The sequence below is a fragment of the Kryptolebias marmoratus genome, linkage group LG21, assembly GCF_001649575.2.
Source record: "Kryptolebias marmoratus isolate JLee-2015 linkage group LG21, ASM164957v2, whole genome shotgun sequence".
NCBI lineage: Eukaryota > Metazoa > Chordata > Actinopteri > Cyprinodontiformes > Rivulidae > Kryptolebias > Kryptolebias marmoratus.
Genome location: NC_051450.1, coordinates 12,542,310 through 12,568,545, shown reverse-complemented (window position 1 = coordinate 12,568,545; position 26,236 = coordinate 12,542,310). Strand labels below are relative to the sequence as shown.

The 26,236-nt window shown below is 42.2% G+C and overlaps 1 protein-coding gene across 1 annotated transcript in view; it reads left to right on the top strand.

Moving 5' to 3' along the window:
* Positions 1–26,236, top strand: part of gli3 (GLI family zinc finger 3) — a 99,576-nt gene that overhangs the window by 3,068 nt on the left and 70,272 nt on the right. Inside the window, exon 2 of the mRNA XM_017406696.3 lies at positions 15,506–15,679. Within this exon, the coding sequence (XP_017262185.1) occupies positions 15,547–15,679 (133 nt within the window). The 5' untranslated portion in view covers positions 15,506–15,546. The remainder of the gene's footprint in view (positions 1–15,505; positions 15,680–26,236) is intronic.

The following is a 26,236-nucleotide window of genomic DNA, read 5'->3' as shown; positions in this document are numbered from 1 at the left end:
GTGACCTCCTGACCCCGCCGAATAGAGGCTGTCATGTTAATGCAACGGAGATGACACACAATTAGCTTTTTGAGATATGGCCCTCTCCTTTATTTATATAAGGACTGAAGGGAGCGTCTGTCCTCGGGGCCTTTTACACTTTCCCCCCTGCAGGAGGAATACCTGTTATCACGTTTGTATGCATGAGGCACTAATGAGCTGTCTTGTTGGGTTAATTCTGCAACCTGAGGCTCACAAGGAGGTGGCAAATGTTTTGTTAAAACAAGTGTAATCACGGGGAAGTTGATTATCCTTAAGCTAATGAAAAAAAGAAGATTTTGTGTGTGATCTTGCAGATTTTAGGATTTTTCCTGAATTTTCCTGCTTACCGAAAAAAGTCAGAAGCCCCCCCCTCTGATGAGGTGTGACGATTATCATAAGTTTAAACGTTCGGCGTGAACAAACCCTCGTAGGAACCGCCTGACCAGTGAAAGTTTGGTGCAAGTCCCTGTAATGTGTGTGATTAGCTGTTGCTTCCCGTGCATATGGTTGAATAGATGGCCCCCAAAAGAAATCCTCCTCCTTTGATGATTCGCTACTTTGATATGCTGACATCAAATGAAACAGACACAGTGGGGAGAGAAAGAGGACAAGTCAGACAGAGGTAGGGATTGNGGGGAGCAAGTGGAAATGTGTGTGTCTGTGGGTGTGTGTGTGAAAACTTGGGCAAACCTGAGGAGTGTCAAAATGTCTGGACGCATTTGCGTACGAGCAGAGACGAGAAGGGCTCTTCGGGTGCACGAGGGCTTCTCCTTGGCCTCCTAATCCCCAGGCCCAGCCATCCCTTCAGGGCATGCCTCAGATCTGACTCTCTGGCTCTCTGCGTGGACGAGCCAGCTCCGCCAGCAGATTTAATATGCTATGTGTTCCCACTCCCCCCTCCTCCCCCTCCGCTCCCTCCCCACCATCGGTTCCCCTCCACCTCAACTATCATTGTCCCTGAGTGGGACCCTCGCCGCCTGTTTCAAGGAGCCTTCTAAAGGCACCTTTCAAGCCGTGGCGATGTCTTTGGATAAGGGGGAAAGTAGGGATGAAGAGTGTATGAGACTCAAGATAGCAAAGTGCAATTTTAGATATGTATATTACTCACATTCGGGAATTTTAATACACTCGGGGGTTTTCGCTCTGCTTTCATCCCACTGGAAATGCATGCATGCTTGTGCATTCGGCTGCACATCACATTCATTCATAGGCAAGTTTGTTTTTGATTTTTACTTGGAAGCATTTTTCTTTTTACAAATAAAATAGAAATGGAATCATGATAATAATGAAAAACGTTAGGGCTTTAAGTACCTTAGCTTAGCTGAAGGGGCTTTCGGAAAACTCCAACCGGTCACAACAATTTAGCCTGGTCTCGTGGAGCGAGGCTCATAAAACTGCCGTAAAAATATGGGAGAAAAATAGGAAAATGTTTCACTTATTTTTAATTAAGTCATTTGAATTTACGAGGGTTTGACAACTTAACATAAGGGCCCATTGTAAGTGGTGGTAAATTTTATGTCTAAAATTGGGTGTAAGAATGTGGAGAACCATTTATTTTTTTATTTTTCTCCCCCCCACGCCCCCCGAAACACTTGAATGGCAAACAGGACAGGTCGCGCCTGCATGTAACCGCCCCTCATCCCCTCCTCTGTTTGCTTTGGACGCTGTAAAAATGTCTTTAAGTCTGTGGTGTGAAGTGTAGCAGCACGAGGCGAAGTGCTCCGGTTCGGGGGGCCCATCTGCTCGTGTGTAAAGTTGAGCGCCCTGAACGAACAAGTTTCTCGGGTCTGCGGCTGTTTGTGCAGATGTGGTATTGTGTCAGCTTTGATGAGAGCTGGTTGTGGCATCCGTGAGGGGGTCTGGGCCTCTTTTTTTTTTTTTTTTTTAGAAGACACATCGACCGCTTGCTGTGAACAATGATCTGTCGCACCCCTCCTTCTTGATGTGTGACACCAAGCCACACTCCCCCCCCCCCCAACAAAAATTACCCCAGTTAAACAAGAAAAAAACAAATGTTTTCCTAACTGTGCATGATCTAAACCAAACCTTTGTCCTCACTATAATAATTAAGTTATATGAGGCCCGTGTGTTTGCTCTCCCGTGCCGCTTGTCTTCCAGTGGGAATTATCCCCGAGTCTCGCTGCTTCCTGGAGTGGAGGTCAAGGAGGTGTCTATTGTTTGGATGCCAAATGTAAATCCCAAGGTTAATACCTGAAAGAAGCCCAGACATTCTATTTACTTTCCAAACATATTGTTGATGGCTACCTCTTCCCTCGCTCGGCCCCTTTTATTTCTGTTTCTGTGGTCTTGGAGCAATCTGGAGAAAAGAGGGGGAGTAGTATCCCATGTACACCCCCCCACCCCTCCCCTTTAGTGAGTTCTTTTCAGTAATGAATGCTAACAGACCCTGCCTCTAATCATGCCTCATCTTAGAAAAACAAAGGGCAACTCTACTATCTGAGCAAATTTCAGCCCCGGTCCAAAAGAGCCCTTCATTGACAGCACAACATTTGAAGACTAATCGTTTTTTCTCATGCAAAGTATGCAGCTTTAGGAGCCTGGGCCATAAAAAAAAAAAAAAGAAGAAGAAGAAGAAGAAGAAGAAGAAGAAGAAGAAGAAGAAGAAGAAGAAAAAAAGAGGGGGCTGTGTTTTAACAATACTCTGCGGGGAATGAGAAACAGGGTTTGTGGAGGGGAGGTGGGCTTTGGGGTTGAGTTTTTTGAGGAGGGAGGTGGGTGGGGGGGCTCTTCTCTTCTTTGCTCATCAGACAAAGCCCAGTTCCTTTCAGGGTTGCATGAGGGGGTAGGGTGCAAGAGGAGGGCGCATCCAAGAGTTTGAGTTCTTTGAAAGAGAGGGGCTCGGGACGTTTCCGATGAAAGTTTGCCGCCGCCGCCGCTTTTTTTTTTACCTTTCAGGGAATATGTAAGGGCTTGCCCTTGCAGTGACAGTCCTGGAAAGAAGCGAGCGGGCCTGAGAAAATTTATAGAGAAACAGAAATATTTACGTGTACACGGGGCCCCTAAAACGGCTTTGGCTATTCCTGCCAGGCTGGTGTTTTTATTAAGAGGGGTCGACATGCTTTGGAAATATATCTTATTCATGAAGAAAGCCAGGTTAGACTTCCCAAAGAATTCATTATGTTCCCCCCAGATGCGGCTTTGCGGGTTGCAGCCGTCCCTCGGAGGACACGGAGCGTGGAGTGCAACATTGTAAAGCCTCCCTCAGTGGGCTCGGGAGTGCGAAGGGTTCCATTTGTCAAAGGTGCGAGAGTCTTTTTCCCTCCTCAACACTTTCCCGGCTCAGCCTCAAACTCATTGTCTGAGCAAAGGCAGGACATTAGTCACTGCAGCACAACGGGAGCCTGAGGGGCTAAGGACCCATGCTCTGGAGCCCGGTTTGGACAGAGAGGCGGAGGCGGGGAGGAGGCAGGGTTTGGGAGCAACTGAAAAGGTGAAAGAAGGGCAAAAAGACGAGGAGGAAATGTGGGGTGGAGAGAGAGGGTGCAGAGTATGTGTGTGGGAGAAGGAAAGAAACCATGGAGGGGGTTAGAGGGAGTGGAGTCTGCAGCTCTACCTCAGGGCTCAGTAGTGTAAGCCCCTGTCTACCCCCAAAAGCTGCTTTCACAAAGAGATTTACAAGACAGGTCTTCGGTGTGCTTTGCAGCCCTGCATTATGAGTGATTGAGTGTGTAAGTGTGTGTGTGTCTTGCAGGAACAGACCTTTCCACACTTGATTTCCTTCTTGCATCACCTATGCAAGAAAGATATTCCCCCACAAATTTACCAATCCGGGCAGGTTAGACCCACAACAGCCCCAGCGGAGCAGTGTGAATAACCTATTCCCCCTGGTGGCAGGCTGCGGGTGTGTGCGCATTCGTGTGTGAATGTGTTTCACAGATTTTCACATACAAGAGATCCTGTTAGCTTTTGGAATTATTTATAAAGCCCGGCTTTTGTGTGGCGCTCTAAGTCCCTGTCTCCTCCCATTACTGCTTATGACTCTACCTGGGCTTCCTTCAGCCCCCAAATGGTCCCTCAGCCACCCTTCTAGCAGAAGGAAGAGTTTAGTGTTACATCTAAACCATTTACTGCCACCAGAATCACTTTTTTTCCCCTCTTTATATAGACTGTCTTGAAAAAATAGTTTTCCCATGTAAATAATAAGTGGAGACAGATGCACTTTAGAGGGACACAAAGTTAGACAGACCCATCCTATCTGGGTCTGATTACCTTGTAATCCAGGAAAGTTTTTCCACCCCCTCCTTTTTGTTGCACGGAAGATGTGGGGGTGAATGTTTTAGATGGTTTATGTTAATGTTTGTCTTTTATTGAAACAAGCTGGAATGAGATTATAGTCCTGCTTGCTACATATAAGCAGTGAGCTGCTCCGGTTTTTCATCTCCCTCTGGCATAGAGATCAATGCAAACCAGCTAACGCAGGGTAATAAGCCATTAGTACCCACATTGTTGGAGAGATTTACATACATCGACCGGCGAACTGATAAACTAGGTTCCGTGTCCTGGAGGTAAGAGTTATTGAGAGATTAACTGAGTAAAGACCGAGTTAGGGAAGGTGTGTGTGAAGCATTGCTGGGTGATCTTCCTCCCTGTGACTGCCAGTCCTGCGCGATAGGTGCCAGATTGCGTAGCAGGTTGTCCCTGCTTGTCAGGAGGTGGTGGAGGGGAGATGTGAAGATGATTACAGTATGCCGTTCCTCTGATCTGATTCATCACTAACTGTCTCTCCTGCAAAGGGTGAACTTATTATCCCTGTCTCAACTTCCACTGCGGAGCCAGCTGCTCTCCATGCTTCCCAATTAACCCAAGGCACCCGTCAAACGCTCCAATTAAGGCCTCCTCCTCCTCCTCCTCATCATGAGTTTATTTGCAGACCTGGCTCTGGTTAAAGTGGCACGCTGAGGTGAATGAGTGAGCCGGCAAGTGTTGAGCGTGTTTGCTTAGCAGTGGTGTTACAGTTCCCGGATTTATTTGAAATGGCGTTGCTAACAGCTGAAACAAGTAAACACAGCCAGATGTTTGGCTTGGCCTGAGGGGACTGTCTGTCTAATGATGGTCTCGTACTTTCCTTCCCTTGTTAGGGATTTTCAGGGGGTCTATTATGTGATTGCACTTTTTGTTGTTTTTTTTTCACCCAGCAACACTGTTGTTGCATCTTTATGGTTTTGTATTCCTGTGCTGTGTGATGGTATTGTCTTGAGTCCAGTTTTTGCTATTGCTATAATAATTGCCACCACTAGCGGTGGGCGACATGAGAGCTTATCAAACATTGGAACATGTTGATGATCTGTCAAAGCAGAGATTGTAGTATTGCCTATAGAACACATTCAAGTTGTAAGTACTTATTAAATGTTCATTGTACTTGGCACAAGTTGGCAAAAATGCACAAATGGGTTAAAATCTGTTCAGAAATGGTATTAGGTTTAAATGCTTTGGGTTTTTTTTAGGACTTCCTTTACATAAGGAAGTAGTCTGGTTGCACTGCTCAAATCAGTGGAAAAAGCTGTGATTGTAATCTTATAGTAAGAAAATTAAGACAGGATATTTTTGCAATATTGCCCACCCCTATTAACATCACTTGAACATACTAAGTTGACTAAAAAGTAGCATGGGTGTTTTTACATTTGACACTACACTTTTTTATGTCAACGCACTTCGTGCAACTGTGATATCCTTCATGGCAGAGGTGTACTTTTTTCTTAGCAGAACACCAAGAAACACTTAAATGTAAGCTTTTCAAATGGTACTTATTTATTTGGATAGAAAGGAGTTAAATCACTGGCAATCTTTTTTTTTAATTTAGTAGATAATAATGTGAATAAATAATAGACATAATGGCTAAAACCAAACAAATTGACTTTATAGTTTGACCAACTGCTCTATTTTCTAAAGATCAGCATTGCAATAAACCACTGAAAAACCCGAATTAATCAACTTCTGGAGTTGAGTGGCCTTGAGTTACTTTTGTTGCATGTCTCTTTCTTTATTGTGTCAAAATTTTTCTTCTAAATTCAACCCTTTCAGAAACTGAAAAATTCATCTGTGTGTTTTCTGTTTCTGATGAGCAACAGTATGTGTGTGTGTGTGTGTATACTGATGTGTAGGAGTGTTGCTGTAGGTGGGATGCAGGTTTGGCAGCACTTCCGAGTCCTCTGAGACCGCTTGCGTGTGTGAAGCCTTCGAAGCTCGTGCAGAAGAATGGGGGGGCTCTGCGGCTGATATGAAAGTGAAGGTAGAGACTTGTCTCCCCTACGCCGCCGTGGGGAGAGCCGTCAGGGAGCTGGAAGTCTCTAGGACTCCCTCTGAGCTCCTGCTGTCTTTGATCTCCCTCCTCCGCTGCAGTACACTCCATACTACTCCACAGAACACACTCACCTGCTGTCAATCCGGCAAACACAGAGTCAGACTTCACACAGATGAGACTCTTTACTCCACTTACAGACCAGCGCAAGGTTCAGCGCTCCCATACTCTGTGACATAAAGCTTTTCCTGAACAACTTTTGAGGGGAAAACTTTGAAAATTGCAACTGCAGGGAGAACAGGCACAAACACTGATTATTTACAGCGTGGAAATAATCAGTGTTACAGTTAATTAAAACAAACCAACGCATCTTTTTTAAAAACCAGTCCAAAATGCGAAATGTCTGGTAAGCTATAAAACAGCATTTTAGCACTTTGGCATTTTTGTTTCACAAGAAAATATAATTACCAATAAACAATCCATAACTTTTGTCCTGTTGGTCCCAAACCAGTTCAGCAACCACAATATAGACTTTTTGAGAGACCTCTCTCATGTCTATCTCTGATATATTAAATTTTGTCAGATTGAAACTCTCTTAAAGTATTTTCTTATGCCTTCTGATGTCTGTTAATAGGAAAGCATAGATAAACCAAAATCATTCATTTTTGCGTCTCTGGAATGTACGCTTTTGGATCTGTTCCCATCCACACAGGAAGTCTAGCATTAAGGCAATACCCTTCATTTTTTCTGAACCCCCCCACCCCCCTCTAAACACTACCATTTTTTCTCTTCCCTGCATTCCTCCGACTGACTGTGGCACATTTCAGGACAGCTTCATTCAGCATTCCTTTACATCCCGATTTGTTTGCCCTCCCTTCTCATTTTTTCTCCCCCCCTCCTCCGTCTCCCTTCGTTTACGTCCGGTTTTATCACGCAGGAGCCAAACACCAAGACAACTTCATCTCGTCCAATTTTCACCCCTTTAATTCGGTTTAAATGGCATGGCTGCAAGGGCCGGGTCGGGAATTAATAAGAGCCAATAAAGCTTGCCGCTGGGGCATCGAGGCCAGTCTTTAAGTAAACATTATGACTTCTTGAGGGGGGATTCAGGGGCAGCACTTGATGAATTGTGGCGGAGCTTGGGAAGGGCTAATTTCTCACTTAGCCGTCCTGATGGGGCGAGCTAATAGGCCTTGCTTTGCCTGGCTGATTGTCTGCTGGCTTTATTATTGTGCATTATCGCGCTGCCCCCTGGCTGTTTTTAGTGTTCGGCCCCGGAGACGCCGGAGCCCGTCATTAATCACGTAGGGGCACTGACTCATTCTGCTTCAACACTTATTCCAATGACACAGTGGAATGAAGGGAAGGGGAAGAGAGATAGAAAGAAAGAGGGAAAAGCAGAGAGAGCGAGCACAAATAAGAAACTGAATTGAGAGGGAAGTAGGCAGGGCAGCTTCACAATATCTCTCTAACCTGTAGCTGTACCTGCCTCTGGATGGTGTTCAGCACTTCAGTTACTTAAAAAAGAAGAGAAAAATCAGCTCTGTCTTGTGTGTCTGAGGCACAGAGAATAAGAGCAGCGTATTCCTCAGTCTCCTGGGCGAAGCAGAAGACCTTTTGTCAGCCGTACCTGCTGCCACTACATTTACACAGGACCATCCATCTGCTTGATCCCTTTCTGAGCGCACGTGTGAGGAGGAGGAGGAGGCAGAAGAAATATGTGTGTGTATGAGGTTTTCATCACGACGGGAATTTCTCTTTTCCCGCTCACCCCCTCCCTCGGGTCCCCTCTCTTATTTATCTTCAGCACACAGTGATTGCACTTGCATAGAGGAAGGCGTATAGAGCGGCTGATACTCCTATACACACCGTGCCATTTTCACACACACACACACACACACACACGCACATGCATCACACAGGAATCACGCTTTCAAGCAACGCAGCCCACGGTGTAACATGTACTCTTTTGCTCTGCGAGCGCGGCAAAAGATGTTGCTGTCATGCTCGTGGTTGTGGCATCGTTCAGAGCGCCTCCGAAAGAAAGCCTCGCGTAAAGAATGCCTCCACAAACACAGAACTGTTTTCTCTGCAGTTGAGAGGCCCTGTGACAGGATACAGATCCCATTATCCTGGATCTACCATGTGCAGGGGCCACTTGAATGGAAAACTTAGCTAAGAGAGAATGCTGCTGCAGTATAGGCAGTACAAATTCCAAAAAGTGAATTTTCAAGTAATTCTTTAAATTCAAGTCTACATTTGGAAAAGTTTAAAAAGTTCCAAGTCCACAAAAAAAAAACAACTTTGAGACAAATGATTTTCTTCTTCCTTTCAAGGACCTTTGCTAAAATAGCTGAAGTAATTGGTTGCTTTGTTTGCTTTGGCCCTCAGTTGGTGGCTGAACAAGCATCTTTTCTTTCTCCTCAAGAATCAGGCAAAGTGTCTGATCAAACAAAACTTTTACGTTTTTTAGCATTTGGAAGAGATGTGGGAGCAGGCAGAAACCAATACGGCATAACTGGGCCACCGCAGTCACAAAGCTGCCAGCATTATCCATTGTCTCGGTCGTCACAGCCCCGCTCGCAACAAACAAGTGGCTCGTAAACAAATGCAAAGTCAAAATATATAAATAAACAGGCTAATAAGCAGGGGGCTGTGGGGAGAAGGAGCAAGACTTCCATTGTGGCGCGTGCTTTATTTGCCCTTTATCTACTGGGTAGGGAGTGCAAACGAGGCATCGTGTAAGCATTATGATTACATCGTGTGGGTTTGTTACACGGGAATGTAAGATGCACTCATCTCATTCTGCTGTACAACGCACAGGGTCCCTCACCAGCCCCTCCAAAGCATCTGAAGTGGAGAGGTCGAGGGACCAAGACGCATACGGGGATAATCTTATTAGCTGTGCTGAAAGCAACTGCTGTTCTGTGTTGTTGCGCTGTTTGTCCTTGGAAAAATAAAATAAAAGCACTTCTCATCTGAACAGGCTTTCTATTTTTTTTTTCTTTTAAATTTCATGTGGCTTACATGCCTCAGCTGTTTGCTTTTGGAGTGCTTTTAGAATGAGATACTTTTAAATGAAGATAAATTCAACTCGAAAATTTAAAATTTATAATGTGAAATCCTTAATGATTTATTGATTCATCAGTAAATATTTTAACATAAAAAGTTGCTCATGGTGGCAGAACAACATAGAAACATAAGTGGGAAATAATTTGAAAACTTATTTTGAAGATCTTGCTTCATATCATTCTGCATGTGCATATCTGACATTTTTTTTTGTGTGTGTGTGTGTGTCAGGGTGTGACTAATTCCTCTGAAATGGCCTTTATCTGAGGCTTCATGAGCTGTGGGCCAAATTCAGGCTAAATCCCATTTCCTACCATTACCCCTACCTCTTGGCCCTTAATGTAAAGTTTCAAAAAATAACTTGTAAAGTTTTTCCCTTCAACAGTGGACTCCCCTATAAAGAATCAACACACTTGTTGCAGATTCCTTTAATGTTAACAGATGTAGTGTCAATATGCCCATAAATAATGTAAAGCTAGTTATCAAGCATTCAATGGACTTTGTAGAAAGAATGATTATTAAGGAAGAGTGACAATATTACCAAATATAATATCTCAGAATACGCTAAGCTGTACATTACAGTGCTTGTAGAGACAACAACAATATATATGAGAAATATGATAATAACTTTGACATTTTTATTCTTGTCAGGGACCACTGACAATAATACCAATTATGATAGGCTGAAATACATCAAATTAGACATTACAGTGGTTGTTGTGACAGCAAATTATTTTTATGGAGAGGAGTTTTACATTTGTGACATGCCCCTTTGTTTTGAAATATGCCCTTGAAAAACCACAGTTTTACAGGCGAGAAAGCCCTGCTCTTTTGCTTTCCATAACAAAAAAAGAACTGGGACAGTCTTTCCTCCACTGTGAATACGTAAAACATTGAGTTAGGACAGAAAAGTAAAGGTGGTATGTCACTGGTCTGCGACCGATGGTGACTGGTTATGGAACAGCAGGGAAGAGACTCTCCAAAATGTTAGCAAAGGTTCTCAATTTCTTTGCGTCTTGTCGCTTGACATTTGAACATGTTCAAAAAAATTGTGAGACAAATTCTCACAGAACAGTCACAGAGTCGTCATGGGCGTTTCGAACCTGTAAAGTGCTGGTGGAGAGGAGTAGAGCGCCAGAGCTGTTTTATGTACCTTAAGGGGAAGGGGTGAAATGGGATTCGACTTTAGAGCCATCTGAGCACAGCGTTTAACTTTTTTACGGTGAATAGTGAACCAGAGCTATCAAATCCCGAAGTCGCCTCTTTGCTCTTTGTCTTCCAGGGCCAAAGGGAAGCCAGAAGTGCAGTGTCAAAGACAAAACTTGAGTGTGCGGTTTCTTCAAATAAAGTTTAAAAAAAGTCCTTTGTGGGGACTTTTGAACTCAGAAAGCACTTCCTCTGTCTCCTTAAGTAGTCTCGTCCCCTCACATTTCAACCGTTGCAAACACATGCAAAGCAAGCACATTGTGTTTTATTGCTAGTTTCAGCTAATCTTGCTGAGGGGCTTTGACTCTTCCTCCTCCTCCTCCTCCTCCTTCGCCCCTCAGTGTTTTAGTCATTCCAGCTGTGAAGGAGCCCTTAATATTGTTGGCATAGCTGCAAATTGTGCAAAACACACATTAGACACACAGGGAAACATGTGCAGGCATGCAGGGGCACAGTGAAGTGCACACAGATGCATGCATGCATACATAAACACACACACACACACACACACACTGACTCACGCTCCTCCCTTTTCTCCATTCATTTCGTCCCTTATCCCACTTTTGCTCACAATCTCCCTCAATCGTCTACATCTCCCATCTCTCCCCTCCCCTTTAACTCGCTGCGCTGCGGTGCGTTTGTGCAGCGTTGATAAGCCTAAGATAGCAGATCTCGGTGGTCGCTGATGTAATGATGATGAATGCTGCAGTGCTGCCAGTCTCCCCCTCAGGGGGCCCTCGACACTGAACAGTCGCCCTAATGAAATGAACACAAATACAGTACCCCCGTTTGTGAGGAAGGGGCTTGCCAAATCTAAGAAGACACTTCAAGAGTTCATGTTAGAAATGACCAGGAGTTTCTGAGTGAGTTTTTGCCTTAGAACGAAGCTTTAAACAACTAAAAAAGTCATTATTTCTTTGATATCATTAAGACTTGTTTAAACTTGCATGAAGAAAGGCAAAAGTTTATTTTTATGTTTCTCTTTGATGTCTACAATTTGCAGATGACTTTCAACTCCGAGCCTTTGTCACCAAGGCGTGTAATTTATGTTAAATTGATTTGCCTAATGTGCTTATAAAATAAGATTTTTTTTCATATTTTCTGAGGGAACAGTTTAAATTGTGGTGTTTAAACCTGTTTAATCGGCTCCCTTGTCTGTGTGGAAGGATTATGGTTGAACACAAATACAGCTACACCCTCTTTTACTTCTGTAATAGGTTGTTGGATAGACATTTCATGGAGAAAACATTCATATGATGTTAAGATTGTTGATTATTTTTGGTGCTGGTGCAAGTAAATGTAAGTGAGTAGTATTTGATCTTAGTGGTGAAGAGCCTAAGGGTCAAACAAAAGTAGTCTAATTCTTTGGGGAAGAAGAATACTCCTTTTGTGTGCTAAGGTCTTGATGAAAACACAGATAGGAGGGTCTTTGTGTTAGTAAATTTCAGCATGATTTTGGACGGTACAAAAATGAGCAACTGGACAGATGAAAACAGAGACAGGGACATTTGCAGAAATGGATGTGGGCGTCCAGGTCAGAGGGATTATGGGTGAAAAGGTCCAGCTTTTAATTGCTGCTTTGGAACTGTGGCCTGCCTTGTGGAGCACAAAAGGCCCGTCAGACACGCTTCAATAGCTTGGACTCCTGAATGTTTGCCTGACCGGTGGAATGCCCCGCTTTCTCTTCACCCCCTCTTCAATTCAAACCCCATTCCTGACCACTGAATTAATGCTTCTCTTTTTTTTCCTGGCCTGACTCACCTGGGGATGATAAGAAGACATGCAAAGCAGTTCTTAAAGTTATAGCCAGGTCATTTATAAAAGGATGTTCTGTGAAATGGTTATCAGTAGTTAGTATCAGCCATAATATCGGTCATAGAGCTTGAAGTATAAAGAAAAGGGCAGAAGACTTCTTCCAGGCTAGGCTAAAGGATAGCTAAACAAGTGCTTCTTTATTGTCTTTTTAGGCTTATAAAACAACTCTTTCTCTTTGTTGAGAAAACAGTGACAAACTAAACAATTTATTGCATAAAGGCTGAGGTTTAATGTAGCATTCTTTCACACCAGTATGTCGTTTTTGGAAAAAAGCCTAAAAACCTATATTAAACGAGCCCTCTTGTGGCTAGCCGTTAGCATAGCCTGGTTGAAGACTTCTGCCCTTTTCTCCATACTCTGCACTCTATGACTGATGTCATGGTTAATAAGGTACTAACTACTGGTAACTATTTAAGAGAACATCGCTTTAAAAATGACCAGACTATTATGTAAAGATATATTCACAGTTTTTCCATAAAGCAGTTTTTCACATTTTTTGAAATGGGGTTCTGAGAAAAGGTTATGAATAATTAATTTTGTCAAAGATGGCAGCATTCTTCCTTGGTTTTTGCCCCACTCAGACTACCTGAAGCTGTTCAAAGAGCCATCTACAACAGGCAAGATATTTATTGTTCATAACCTTTCCACAGTTTCTAATTTTGTCAATAGAGGAGTACATAAATAGCACCTAAGATCAGTCATTGTTGCAGGAGCTTACAGCTAGACCTGCATACTCACATGCAACACACACATTTAGACAGTTTCTTCCATAAAAGGGACAGAAATGAAAGCTGCCATTTTATCAAACACATGCAGGAGTGATTAAAGATGATATCTGTGCAAGCAGGACAAAAAATGTCTTTGGTTGGGTACGACTGCTACATATGTATTCATGCGGGAGTGATTAGAGGACAAGCTCTTGTTTAATTCTCTTTTGATTGGTTGGGGTGTAATTGCACCGTGTTCCCCCCCCCACCTCTTTTCTCCCTCTCTTTTGTAAGCAATTGCTTACAGATGTTGTTGTCGGGTCAGAACGGATGACAGACTGTGGTTTTTCAGGGGGTTGGGAAAAAACAAACAAAGCGCACAGTGTTTGTCTGAAGTTTACCCCTCAACACTTCCCCCTTGCCTTCCTTCCTTTGGGAGTTGGTAAAAAAACTCTTTCCCCCCTTCTTCTAGTCTCTGCCGCAGTATTTCTTTCTGCATTCTAGCTAACTTTACTGCCTTTGTATCCGTGCATGTTTATGGAGTGGAGGGCAAAATAAATAGTACAGCTGGGTAATTAGCTGGGTTTTATTGTAAGGAGAACGCTTGTCAGACTAAATATTTCCACTAGTTCTTCATGAATTATGGACTCTGTCCTGTACTTTGTGCTGTATGTCCTGTACTTTGAGTAAATGAGTGGTTGTGTTGTATCACCATCCGTAATCAGAGGACCTTCATGACCTAGATAGATTTGGGCTCGTAGACGGCCTCTGAGGTGCTGAACTGAGCAACATGTCTGCCAGACTTTTGGCTGAACCCCTTCTAAACCCACAGACAGCATTAACTTGAACCACCTTTATTCTTTGAAAGAAAAATTGCCCGGCACCATTATATTCCCAAAGGGGCCTTCAAACAAGTCTTGTTTTTTCAGGACTGTGAGTGTTTCTCTCTCTCTGTGGTATCCCCTTAAGGTTTTTCCTTTCTCTCTGGAAAAAAAAGAGTACTACAGCAGGATTATCAGTATATCCACAAGCTGCCTTTACGTTTATTCTGAGATATAAAACCTTGTCAGGATGTCCTGCCTTACTCTCTTTATTGAGCTGTTGTTTTCTGACTAAAAGTCAAAAGTTTAGCTGAAAAAAAAGACAAGCTAAGTTTTGGATATTTAACCACAGTTAGTGCTGGAGGAGATCAGTGCCATGACAAGCAGATCAGAGCCCAGCAGGTTTGAGTTAAAATAAATCAGGGTGAGCTGCTGGATTGACCTGTGCTCTGCTTTGGGCATCATGAAAAAGGGAGGACTGGATATGAAGTTTTTCCCCTTGCAATGATACACAGCAGAACCTTTTTACTTGAAGCACTTTATTGATAAATTGTTTCACTTTGAGTCTATCAGGTGAAGCGTTCAAAATGAACACAATAAAATGTAATGTACAGTCTAAATGGGTTTATCTGGTGTCAGAGCAAGAGCAGCAAAATAATTTCAGAAAATACAACTTTGAATACATTGATTCAGTACACTACATACTGTGTGAAAACTACACATTTGTTATGTTGTTGTTGAAATCAACTCACAGCTGGTTATCTCCTTTAAATAAAATGAAAAAAGGTAAAGGATCCAGTTAACATATTTAACATTACAGAAAAAAAAACATAAAAATTGAATATGTGTTAATATGCATAACTCTCAGCAGCCACTATGAAACGAGCGATTTTGTAACACTGTGGACTTTTTTGCTGACTTGATTTTCATGTGCGATTGTGCAGCATGCCTCTCTGCAGATACTGGAATATGCTCCTCCAGGTGCAACCTATAATAGGAACATGTTTGTTTCCCCGGTGGGCCAAAGTCGTCAGTGTGTATGTGTCTGCTAATTGGTATGACTGTCCTCTTAATGCATTGGCAGGCTTCCGAGTCTGCATGCACAAGATGTTGGGACCTTTTTTCACGTGTCGTTCTTGTATCCAAACTAACTTCGGGTCAGCTGCACCACACCACTCCACTCAGGGGGCTACAGGTGGTGTTAACGTGCTGGTTTGTCAACTCAAAAGAGTGGAAAACAACCTCAAGTGGTTTGTCAAAAGGAATTTGATGCACTTTAATTGACACACTTTCACTATCGGTGCTCACAGTCGGTATAGCCCCAAAAATCTGGGCTACACACAGTTAACTGTAGAAGTACTTGGCAGATTCTCATGGATTTGTGCAATTGACAAAATTTATGTTACAATACCTCATGATTAAAAGGACGAGGAACTATGAGTTCTACCTTAAAGTGGTTGGGTTGATACAGGGTTATTGTGATTCACGACCGAAGAGAATGTGATAGGGCTGAAAAGTGTCCGTGCTTGAGGAACTCATGGTTCAAAGCCACAAAAAAACAACAAATGTGCTAATTCATCTTCTGATGCTTATTTGTTTTTCAACAGTTGTCCCGTCTCCATGAGGTCTTGAGGAATGAACAGTCACCATGGAGACCCAGTCCCAGGCCAGTTCTGCAGCTGAGAAGAAGAAGAGGGTAGAGACCATTGTTGCTACGAAGGGCTCATCTGCACGCACTGACATCAGTGAAAAGGCTGTGGCCTCCAGTACAACCTCAAACGGTAAATATTGCCTGTTTTTGTATACTGGAACTTTGTGGTTCACATCCACATTACTCAGATTATAAGGAATGCATGTAAGTTGGGAGAAATTTGGTTATTTGTTCACTTAATTGTTGAGTCAATCGCTGCTATCACTATTCGCAGATAATACTTAGATGTTCTTTTAGTTTAGACAACTTGAAGTATAAACTTCTAAAAAGTAAAGTTTATTTGTATTGCTGCAGTGTTTTAGGACAGCAGAAATGAATATTGTTTATTAAATAACACTGCAGTAGGGACTACTAAACAAGTAAGAAAAGGGAAAAAAGCTAAATGAAATGCAAGTTTAATAAATTCATACTTTGTAAAACAAGACTAAAGTTGAATTGTCTCTTTTCCTAGTGATTTTTTTCTTTGTCAGAATCTTTATTTCCTAATATGCACAAAAAGGTACTGTCAACATAATTAAATTCCTTCGAGCAATTCTAAGCTTTTAATTTCTTCATCTCAACCTCCTGAGACCCAGTTTTGGCTTCAACGGGTCAACATCTCAATAAAACACATTTAAGTCCTGATCTAATAAGGCTGAAATATTTTTATGCTCATGTTCTTGTTATATAATGATGGCCAACCCATCAAAAGCATGATTAAAAGATGTACACTTTCAGAGATTCTTGCACGGTTCTCACGAATCATCATGGGTCTCATTCAGTGCCCACTGGTAGCAACTTTGGCATGTTTACACAGCAACGTCTTCAACACGTGCCATTAAAAGTGGTGTAGAGCTTGCAGTCCATTAAGCGTGTCATCATTCAGCTTTTCATTTCCAAATCTTTGGCTGGAAAGCGAAAGTATTAGATGACATTTTTTTTTACTTTTCTGGAAAGCCTTGGAAAGTCATAACATAACGAGAGTTGAGATCACCACATCTTAAGCTGCAGCTGTGCTCATTAGCTGTGAGAGGATTTGGAAGGTTTTGGATGTGGAGAATTTGCTCGAAGAACTGGGGCTGGTGGCTTGACTGAGTGTTTTCTGACTCTGCTGATGCCAAATGCCATCATCCCATGTGTGAATGGGAAAGGAACAGCCCAGGAAAGGGTAAATTCGTTGCTGTGACTTGGCCTCCAGATGGGAGTTATCACAGGAAGTGGGTAAGGTAATGCATCCTGAAGCATCTTGGGAACACGCTCACTCTTGCTCATTCCCAGATGGCCAGCGCTGCTTTATTCATTAAAGGTGCAGCAAGGAAGAAAAGTTAGTTGTGGAAAAAGCATGGATGTAATTTGGCTCAGTGATTGTGGATTTTTCTCAGTAATGTTCGGGTAATTACGACTTTGAACAACGCACGGTTTGTCTTGAAAACCTTCCTGAGGAATCGTCCATCCCTTAAATCTACAGACATCTTATAATTCACTTGATGAGGAGAGGAATAAAAAGGTCTCTTTTTTAGATCTTAATCTCTGTCTTGGAATCATAATATTGCTTACACATTCTTTGTGTGGTTATAATTACAGGGCTTTCTCAGTTCGCCCCCAGAACTCTTAACCTCTTATCAGGTGTAACCCTACACTCGCCTCAACTTTAACCCCTGTAGCCCCGGCCCTGCCGCCTCCGTCCAAACAAAAGGTAATTGTGAGCAGCTGTGGAACCCCGGCGACTGGCTCTTCTTAGAAAGGCTTGGCAAAATATTTCCCCCCGTCAAGCAGAGTAGCACAGCCTAGCAGTACGATAAGTTGTGAAAAATGTAAAATAATAAGGAAGAGCAGGTGGAGTGATGGATGTTTTGCTTGGTCTCTCAAAACTAACCGAGAACGAAGATTCATATATTTTCTCTGCTTTTCCTTCTTATCCCCAACTTAGTTTTGTTCAAATTGAGTAATTATTGAGTCTCGATATAGAGTTCCCACATGTTTGGCTAAATGTTAGCTTCATCTGGTGTGCCATTCATCTCTGTGCCCCCTACTCTCACTGTGACAGCTCAAAAGAGCCGTTCGGGTTGTGACAATGCTGCGATTGGTGGTCTTTAGGAGAAGTTTTGGGAGAGTTGGTGGGAAGAGGGCGGTTTTGGGGGGTTGCTCCTCTCTTCAGTCCTCGTCATTCAGCAGGCAGGTGGAACACAAAGTCCCCTAATTCTTTTGTTGAGTCCCGCGATTAAAAAAATAAAAATTGTCCATGCCCTTCGGCCGAATAAATACCGTTGTCATGAGAAAACCTGCTACAAAAGGAGAGAAGAATAAAGAAAAGCACATGGTAAAAAAATAGGTTATTTGTGAAGTAGAATTAAAAAGTAAAATTTTCAGAAGTTGGTTGAAAAGAGAAAAATGTGAAGCAGATAAGCTTGAGTTAGTCCAAAAAACTGCCAAGGAATGTTATTTTAGCACCAGATTCTGTTTTAAGGGTGAGTTAGGACCTTTTTTATGTTGATGCTTCAGATCTTTTGAAGTGGGATTCTGTGAAAAGATTATAAACAATAATATCCTACCTGTTGTAGAAAGCTCTTTGAACGATAGTCATAGATAGCAGTGTAAAGGCTTATAAAGGTTTATAAAATAGCATTTAAAAGAGAGAAGGAGCACATGAATACACTGAAAAAAGTCTTCTGATGGGCAAAGAGGGAAGAGAGATCCATTGAGGGGAGGGGCAGACGGAGGAAGAGTGAGAGGCCACCGTCTTTTTAGGCAGCCATTTAAATGATCAACAGTAAATAGAGGGGAATGTCATCTGACAGAAATAAAGTTCCCGTTAACAGCGGGGATGGAAAGTAATTTACAGATACGCTGTCCCCGCCATCTTTGTGCCTCCCAGATAAGGTTTCATTTCAGAAACGGATAGGAGACATTTTCACTTACGGGCCCCCATTCTGGGACACCTGTGATAACAGCTTGTGGACCCCTAATTGAAAATGGGTTTCAAAATGGATTTTCACTTTTCTTCCTCCCCTCCTTTCTCCCTCCTCTCCCCCTTCCTCCTTCTATCCCCACCAACACTCAGCTCCCCCTACCCCCCCTCTCTTTTTCCCCTGGCGTTCCCTCGTCGTTGGCAGTATTGGAAGGACAGGGAGGGAGACGAGAGAAGGAAGGGAGGGAGGGAGGGAGGCTTGGGGGGCAGAATCGGATCATCCCTCAGCTTGTGTCACAGCTATGACAGCCGCATGATCTGTCTTATTAATGAAATCATTGATCACTTGATGGGGCTCATAATCAACTGTTTCTCCACTCTATGTCCTGCCTCATCTCCTCCTCCTCCTCCTCCTCTGTCCTCATGCAGCCACCTCTGTTCTCCACCTTTTAGTCCCTACTGCCTGCCCCCACATCCCTACAAAACACTATAAATATAGAAAATGTCTTTTAAAAAAACATAAATTATTACAACAAACCCAACAACATCTGACTGGAATTGTCAACGCTTTCTTAGAGGAAACAGTTTGATTGTTATTTTAGAACATGTGCTTGCGATTGCTAAAGGATGATCCGTGTCGTCTGTACTTATTTATTTCATGGTGTCCAAAGAGGGAGTAAAGGGCCCCTTCATGTTAGCCTGCACTGCTTGTTGGGGCTAATGAGAAAGAACCGATGGAGGGATAAGGGACCTCATGGGAGCTCTGGCTGCCCTTATGGGTCAAACAGTACAATGAAGGAGGCGTTATAAAGTTTGACATACAACCTCACACAGGAAAACAGTCTCCTAGTATTAAAACACTTGTACGGTGTTTATATGACACATGGAATTTTCCAGAAACTTACATATAAGGATAAAAACATAAAAGAGGATGCTTTTAACATATATACAAGATGCTACCTGTAGATCAGAGGTTATATGTGCACAAAGAGTCTTCAGTGGTGAGCCCTGGCCATTTCATGGACCTCTGCACTGAAGGCAATTTCCTGCAGCAGCAGGGAGACAGACTTTGGCAGAGCCACCCCTCAGGGGCCTGGGGCACAGGATTAGTTTAGCCTCGCTGCTACGCAGGGCGGAGGGAAACCTCAGCTGTCCAGCCCCACTCCAGCCCTGCCTGGCCTCTTCTTGTCTGGCACTCTTTGCCAGCCCAAATCTGCCTGCTGGGGCCCCTGCTCTCCTTCACCACTGGAATATACACATAAGCCTCTGCCTGAAGACTTCTGTAGGCTGTGGAGAGGCCAGTAGAGCTTAGGTGTACTGGAATTACATCTTTGCTCCTTTTGGTCAGTACTCATCCTACTTGTAGGATAATATACTGTAGCTTTAAAAGTACAAGAAAATTTCAAAATGACAAACCAAACATTTGTTTTTCCACTACACAGGTTTTGTTTTTGTAGGTTTGGAAGAGGATTTCTGACCAAATTATATATTTGAGAATTGCAGAAGTTGAAAGTGCAGTGCTAGAATGTCATTAAGCTGGGCCAAAAACAAAAGTTGCTGGTCTCTGCAGGACTTTACTTGGATTATTAAAACCACGATTAAGGCCAGTAGCACAAGTCATTGAACAGAAAAAGGTAGGATGTGTAGATGTCTGTTAAATCTGAACGGTACAGTTTAACCTGTATACTAGTCAGGTGTTCAATTAAAACAAGTTTCACAGTTTAATTAAAAATTTGTTTTACTGATGCAATACAATACAATATGGTAAGGTACTAACTACCTTGGCAGAATATCCAGAAATAAACAATACTACTATAATTAATCAGTATACAGTATACCTGTACAGCTACCATTTGAAATGATACACAAACGTATTTATAAAGATTTTAAAAAGACAGTGTTGCAGTTCTAGACACAGAGACACATTGCATAAGTCATTAAGCCTAGGAGACATTGTTTAAAATTTTGATTGAAGTGATGACAAATTAATAATTGAACACATTTCAGTCTGTGTTTATGGAGTCTACCATCTGCCAGAAAGCAGAAGCTCATCCTTTGACAAAAAAGATGTGTTACTCAGTCTGTAGTTGACTTCTCAGACATAGAGTTTAAAAAATATATATTTTTAACAGTTCATTCTGACCATCGCAATGGCTTTTCCTGACACACTAAAACACAAAATGCCAGAACAAATGCCAAAGTCATCTGGCATTTGGGTCATCAGGGTCAGAAGCTATGACCATCGTCTTAACCACACATAAGCTTGCTCTGAGAGACCGTTTGAGCTCATCTACTGACTACTTTTTTCCTGCTGAATCTGCTGTTCTGTTGGATCTTACTGCCTCAGAGAGGCTCAGGGGTGACCAGAGGCCACATAAACTCATAAAGCAATAAAGCAGGGAAGCACCGGTTGATTATTCTACCATTCTGTTTGTTTGTCGGCAAGCATCAGTGGCCTCCCTCCTACCAGGAGGAAGTGTCCTGATCCTGACAGGAGGATTTATTGTTGTCTTTTTTTCTTCTGTGTTCTCCCTGTTGTTTTCACTTGCCCTCGCTTTTTACTGGTCGGCTTTTGAAAAACGGATTTAGAAGATAATAAAACATTTACATCAGTATAGACTTCCTGCAAAATAATTACTTTGCATAGACATGGTCAAGGCCTAATTAAACTTTTGGATTTTATCAGCGGCTTTTATTGATATGAAGATGAACATTTGGTAGATTTAAGACATACGAGGGACATATACAAAATATACGTATGGCTTTAAGATTAGGTGGTTTGTTTTTTGTGAAAAGAAGAAAAAAATCACAAGTAAAGCATCATTTGTTTGCAATAACATCGTGCAATGTGGCTGTTTTAATTAACTTACTATGTTATGAAATTCGTAGCATTAAAAAGTTACTAAGGCTACATTCACACTGTAGGCAAAAGTGACCCAAATCAGATTTTTTTCCCACATGCGACTAATATCTGATTTTTAATTATAATTTGAGTGTGACAAATCAGATTTTTTTTCAAATCCAAACCAGGTCTTTTCCATATGTGATACCAAATTAGATACATTTCTGATGTTTTTCAAAGCGACCGCAGTCTGAGCGGTCGTGCCACATTTCATCCGACTTTTCCGTCATTGAAGCAGGGTTGTGTAGATTGATCCAGATATTGTTGTTTTTGATGCCAGTGTCGTGCAGTTTAAAGCTTAGAACTTCACACGTCTGTAACTTTAGAATAGAAGTCCAGTTGCTTCATCTTCTTTCTTTTTAAACTTCCTAAATGACTGAGAATCTACACCACCATATGATACCAGTGTTCGATTGTATCAGTACTAGTGTGATGGGATCCATGCTTGAGTTTGTTTCTACTTTTAGTACATCACTCCTTTTCCAGAAGTGCAATAGGTAGGAAGTGACAAGATCGAATGTAAACACTAGATGAAACAAACATGGTAGATAATTTGTCAGCTCTGACTGCACAACAGCTTTAGAATCGATACACACATGCTAATGTGTAGCATCCATATTTACTTCCATAAACACAGCATAGTGTGACGTCACATCTTCTTCTGCGCTTCCAGATCGCTTCAGGGCTATAGATTGCTCACACTGGAGTCTGATGGCGTTTATAATGTGAATGATCACACACACAAAAAATCAGATCTGATCAAAAACAATTAAATTGAGCATTAAGTAGTATAAGTTACAGTTAAATGTGCATGTTGGTCATATTACACAAAGGTTCTGTCATCTACCGTTTATTTAACTTCCTAAAACAGACAACCATTCACGTTCACACTCACACCTAGAGACAATTTAAAGTTGCGAATTAACCTGACATAGAAGTCTTTGGAATGGAGTACCTGAAAAAATAATAACCCCACACATGCACTGGCAAAATATGCAAACTTTACAGGAAAGTCCCAGTCGCACTTGGGGCCTTCTTGTTGGCAGTAAAAACCTCTAATCAATTGTGTTATCTTGCATCACTAAAAAAAAGTTTAAGAATAAAAATTTTTGAATGTTTAAAGAAATTAGTCTTTTTACTTTATAATTTAAAGATGTTAGGTCCTGCTTGATGTAAAGTAAAACCATACAAACTTATTCAGATGTATCAGAAAGGTTTTTAATTTTTAATCTGTTTTTGTCTGAAGTAGACTGTATGTTTAAATCAAAATTACTAGATTAAATTAGGACATGCTTTCAGTTTTGCAAAAGAAGAAACCCCTGTACCCCCTAATCTCCCTCCCCTGACCTCCACAGCCCCTCTGGGCTTAGACTCACACCCCTCTCCCTGCTCCCTCTCCCCTTTCTCCTCCCAACTCTCCCTCGCAGTGCGAAAGAGGAGCTAGGATCAAAGGCCATAAACCATGGCAGTGATTTCTGGTGATTGATTAGAAGCAGAGGTTGAGAAGGAAGGAGCAACTCTCTCTGCTCTCCACTCTTCCCACCCTCTGGTGCTGCGCTCGTACTCTCCCAGGGCTTTCGTAAATAGCTCAGGCTCAGGGTGTGAAAAAGAGTTGCCAAGGTTGGCAGACAGAGCCCAGGAACACATCCATGCCGGAGTGGCTTGGCCAGTTTTGCTGCCTCTTCTTCCTCGATGGCAGAGATATGTGTGTGTGTGTGTGAGGGGGGTGTCAGTTGATAAGAACCATTTGTTGTCTTGCTTGGATCTGGGGAGGGACAGTGTAATCCCCTCGCCTTGGTCTGTGCGCAGACCTGGAGGGAAAGAACTAGAGGAGCGAAGAGGAGGAATTGATTTTCAGAGTGAGGGCAGGCGGAGAATTGAACTCAGATGTGTTGCAAAGACCGGGTTTGAAAGAGGCGTTCTACTCGCGGGGCAACAAATGTTTGTGGCTTACAGCAGAGGGGCTGTGCCATATGAACTTGAGCAGGTCGTTCTAATGTTAATTGCATAGTTGTCTTTCATTATTCCCTCCCCCCCTCCCTTTCCTCTCTTGTCCAAAGCACAACTTAGCCTGAAGGCCTCCTGACAAGAACGTGACCCTGGAAAGGTATTTTAATTGGCCACGACCGCTCAGTGGCACTCAGACGAGCGCTCGAACCAAACTTCCACATGCTTGCTTTTTGCACTCTTGCACCTCTGTCTGTCTTTTCCGTGCCTGATCTTTACCTGGAGCTGTGAATCTAATGATGTTCGGAGTGTGGGCCTTGCAGCGACAGCTTCAGTGCCAGGGAGACGTGTCTCATGTCAGACTTTGCGCCAGACAGACTCCAATAAGGGGGCGAAAAAGGGGGGGAGTGGAGGGTGGGAGTTCTTCATCTCAGCTGGAGCGAAGCCAGTACCAGAAGTGCAATTCTCCTACGGTTTTGTTTTTCCCTCTGTGGTATTTAAAAAATGATTGAGCACATTTTTGAGTGTTATGGAGTATCTCATTACGCTCCTAAAAGCTTTTTATCCATCCACATGCTCTTAGATATGAACACAGACTGTAGCCAGTCACCCATGCGTGCATGCGGATGCTTTTCTTTTCTCTCACTTTTCTTAACGGCACCGAACTCTGCTCGCACACTTTATTCTACAGCTGCAGGATGGACTGGTGTTATTAACTGTTCAGCGACCTCATGACTTCATCTTCGGCACAGTCAGAGACGGCCCACATTATGTCTCTGCTCGGCTCAATGGGCTCTTTGTTCTGGCTTGGCTCTGGAGCAACTCAGCATGGAGCTGCGTGAGTCCAACAGTCCCACTGCGGCTCAAGGGGGGGAGGGAGAAGTAAAGATGTAGGGAGGCAGTGGAAGGAGATAGGAAAAGGGAATTTGTGGGAGACGGATAACGGCAGATAGAGGGAGATTGAAGAGATTTGGGAAATACATGGGAACTGGGAGAAGACCTGAGAGAAAAGTGAGTTAAAAGGAGTAAGCTGAAAGAAAATGAGAACGGGATGCAGTGAGTGGGATGTAATGAGGCAAAATAAATGTAAGAAGGATGGGGAAGTGGGGAAAATGCAACAGGTGAATCCCAAAGTAGCAATCAAGCCTTTTACACTAGAATTAATTTGAAACAGTTCTTCCCATTCATTGTGCTTTTTCTTTAAGAAAAAAAAAACAGGTCACGAAGGGATCACGTCACTGAATGCAGGATTAATAATAAAAAAAAAAAAGTAATGTAGAAGGAAGGAGAGGCAGATTCCACTGGTGGGGGTGACAGGAGAGGTCACACGTGAGGGGAGCTTATTACCGAAGGAGGGACAGCAACAAGAGGGGAGTGTTGAAACATGAGGGATGACAAGTAAAAGAGAGGAATGAAAAGGTTAGATACATGAACATTAAATAGAAGTCTGTGTTACAGATTACCGTTATGTGTCCTGTGTTAACAGATGGTGACAGAGTGATAGCCTTAAGCTGAAACACGTTTTTGCAATACTACAGTTTCAGCTTTAAAACGTTTTTTTTTTTTTTAAATAACAAATGACAACTTAAAAAAATCCTTCAAAAAGTGTCTTTTGGTAGTGCAGTAAACAGTACTGTGCAAAAGTCTTAAATCAGTCATCATTTCAAGCAGATATACCTTGTTGTAACCTTTGAAAGTGGTTTTGATCAGCATTTCTTGAGACTTTATGAAATTTTCATAAAGTGTTCGGCTGCTTTTACACTAGTATATTTTACCCTTTTCAGTTCCATTTCTTATTTGTTAAACCATGTAACTTTGTGCTAAGAATCATTCAGGCCAGGGATGAAGAGTAGGTTCAAGTAGCTCCCTCTGCCCTCTAAAAGTACGTGCAGAAAAGAGCTCTGAAGACAGGACACCAGAGAGTAAGTGGTACTGTAATCCTGCCGTCTTCTGACTCGAACATGTCACAGAACTGTTATATACTGTATCTCCTTTAATGCAACACTCCCTGGGAATTATATGCAAAGAAGCAAAACCATTTTCTTTTTGAGTTTGAACAGTTAAAACTAAATGACAACATTTCCATCTATATTTAGAGATTAAAAAATTAAGTTAAATTTATTTACATTTTTTATTCTGCTTCAGTTTTATTGGAGGACTTTGTCACTTAAAATGCTGATATCTTTTTCAGAGTTTCTGCAGTGTGAGAAACTGGAGTTTGAGGCCAGCAATTGAGCGTTTCATGCCCTGGTGCAACTTTGATTCATGCATGACTTTACAGACAATTTAATCAAGGTTTTTGTTCCTCTTTTGCAGTGATGAACGAAGAGAAAGAATTTCATGCCTATTTAAACCCCACACACTTCTCCTACTGCCAGTAACCTTCAATTACTTGCAGAAAACGAGGAATTTTACTTTGCTAATGTACTGTATAACCTGTAGAATAACATTATTTTGACTTTGAGTGCACATATTTGCATTTAGTATTTGAAATCTACAATTTTAATACATTACAGAATTGGTCAAGCAAGAAGAACAAAAAATTGTTCAGACATGCAGCTTTTCATTTTGGCCTTTTTATAAGAACTCTTTACAGAAGCATTTTGTTGGTTCCATGCTCACCTCCAATTTACAGCCTCTTTTGAGCAAATAGTTGTTAAATCGGTTTGACCAACGTAGCAGATCTTGTTTCCTTGCCTGCTCTAAACATCCCAATAAAGTTGCTCATGTTTTACTTGCATTTTAAGGCGAGATGACAGGAACTAAATCCTATAAACGAAGCAAACACTTCCGCTGATGTTACACTTCCTGTTAGGATCAGGTCTAACATTTTGGAGCATAAATGATAGGTAACTTAATAAAGGATTCTTTGTGACCTGCTGTTATTTTCA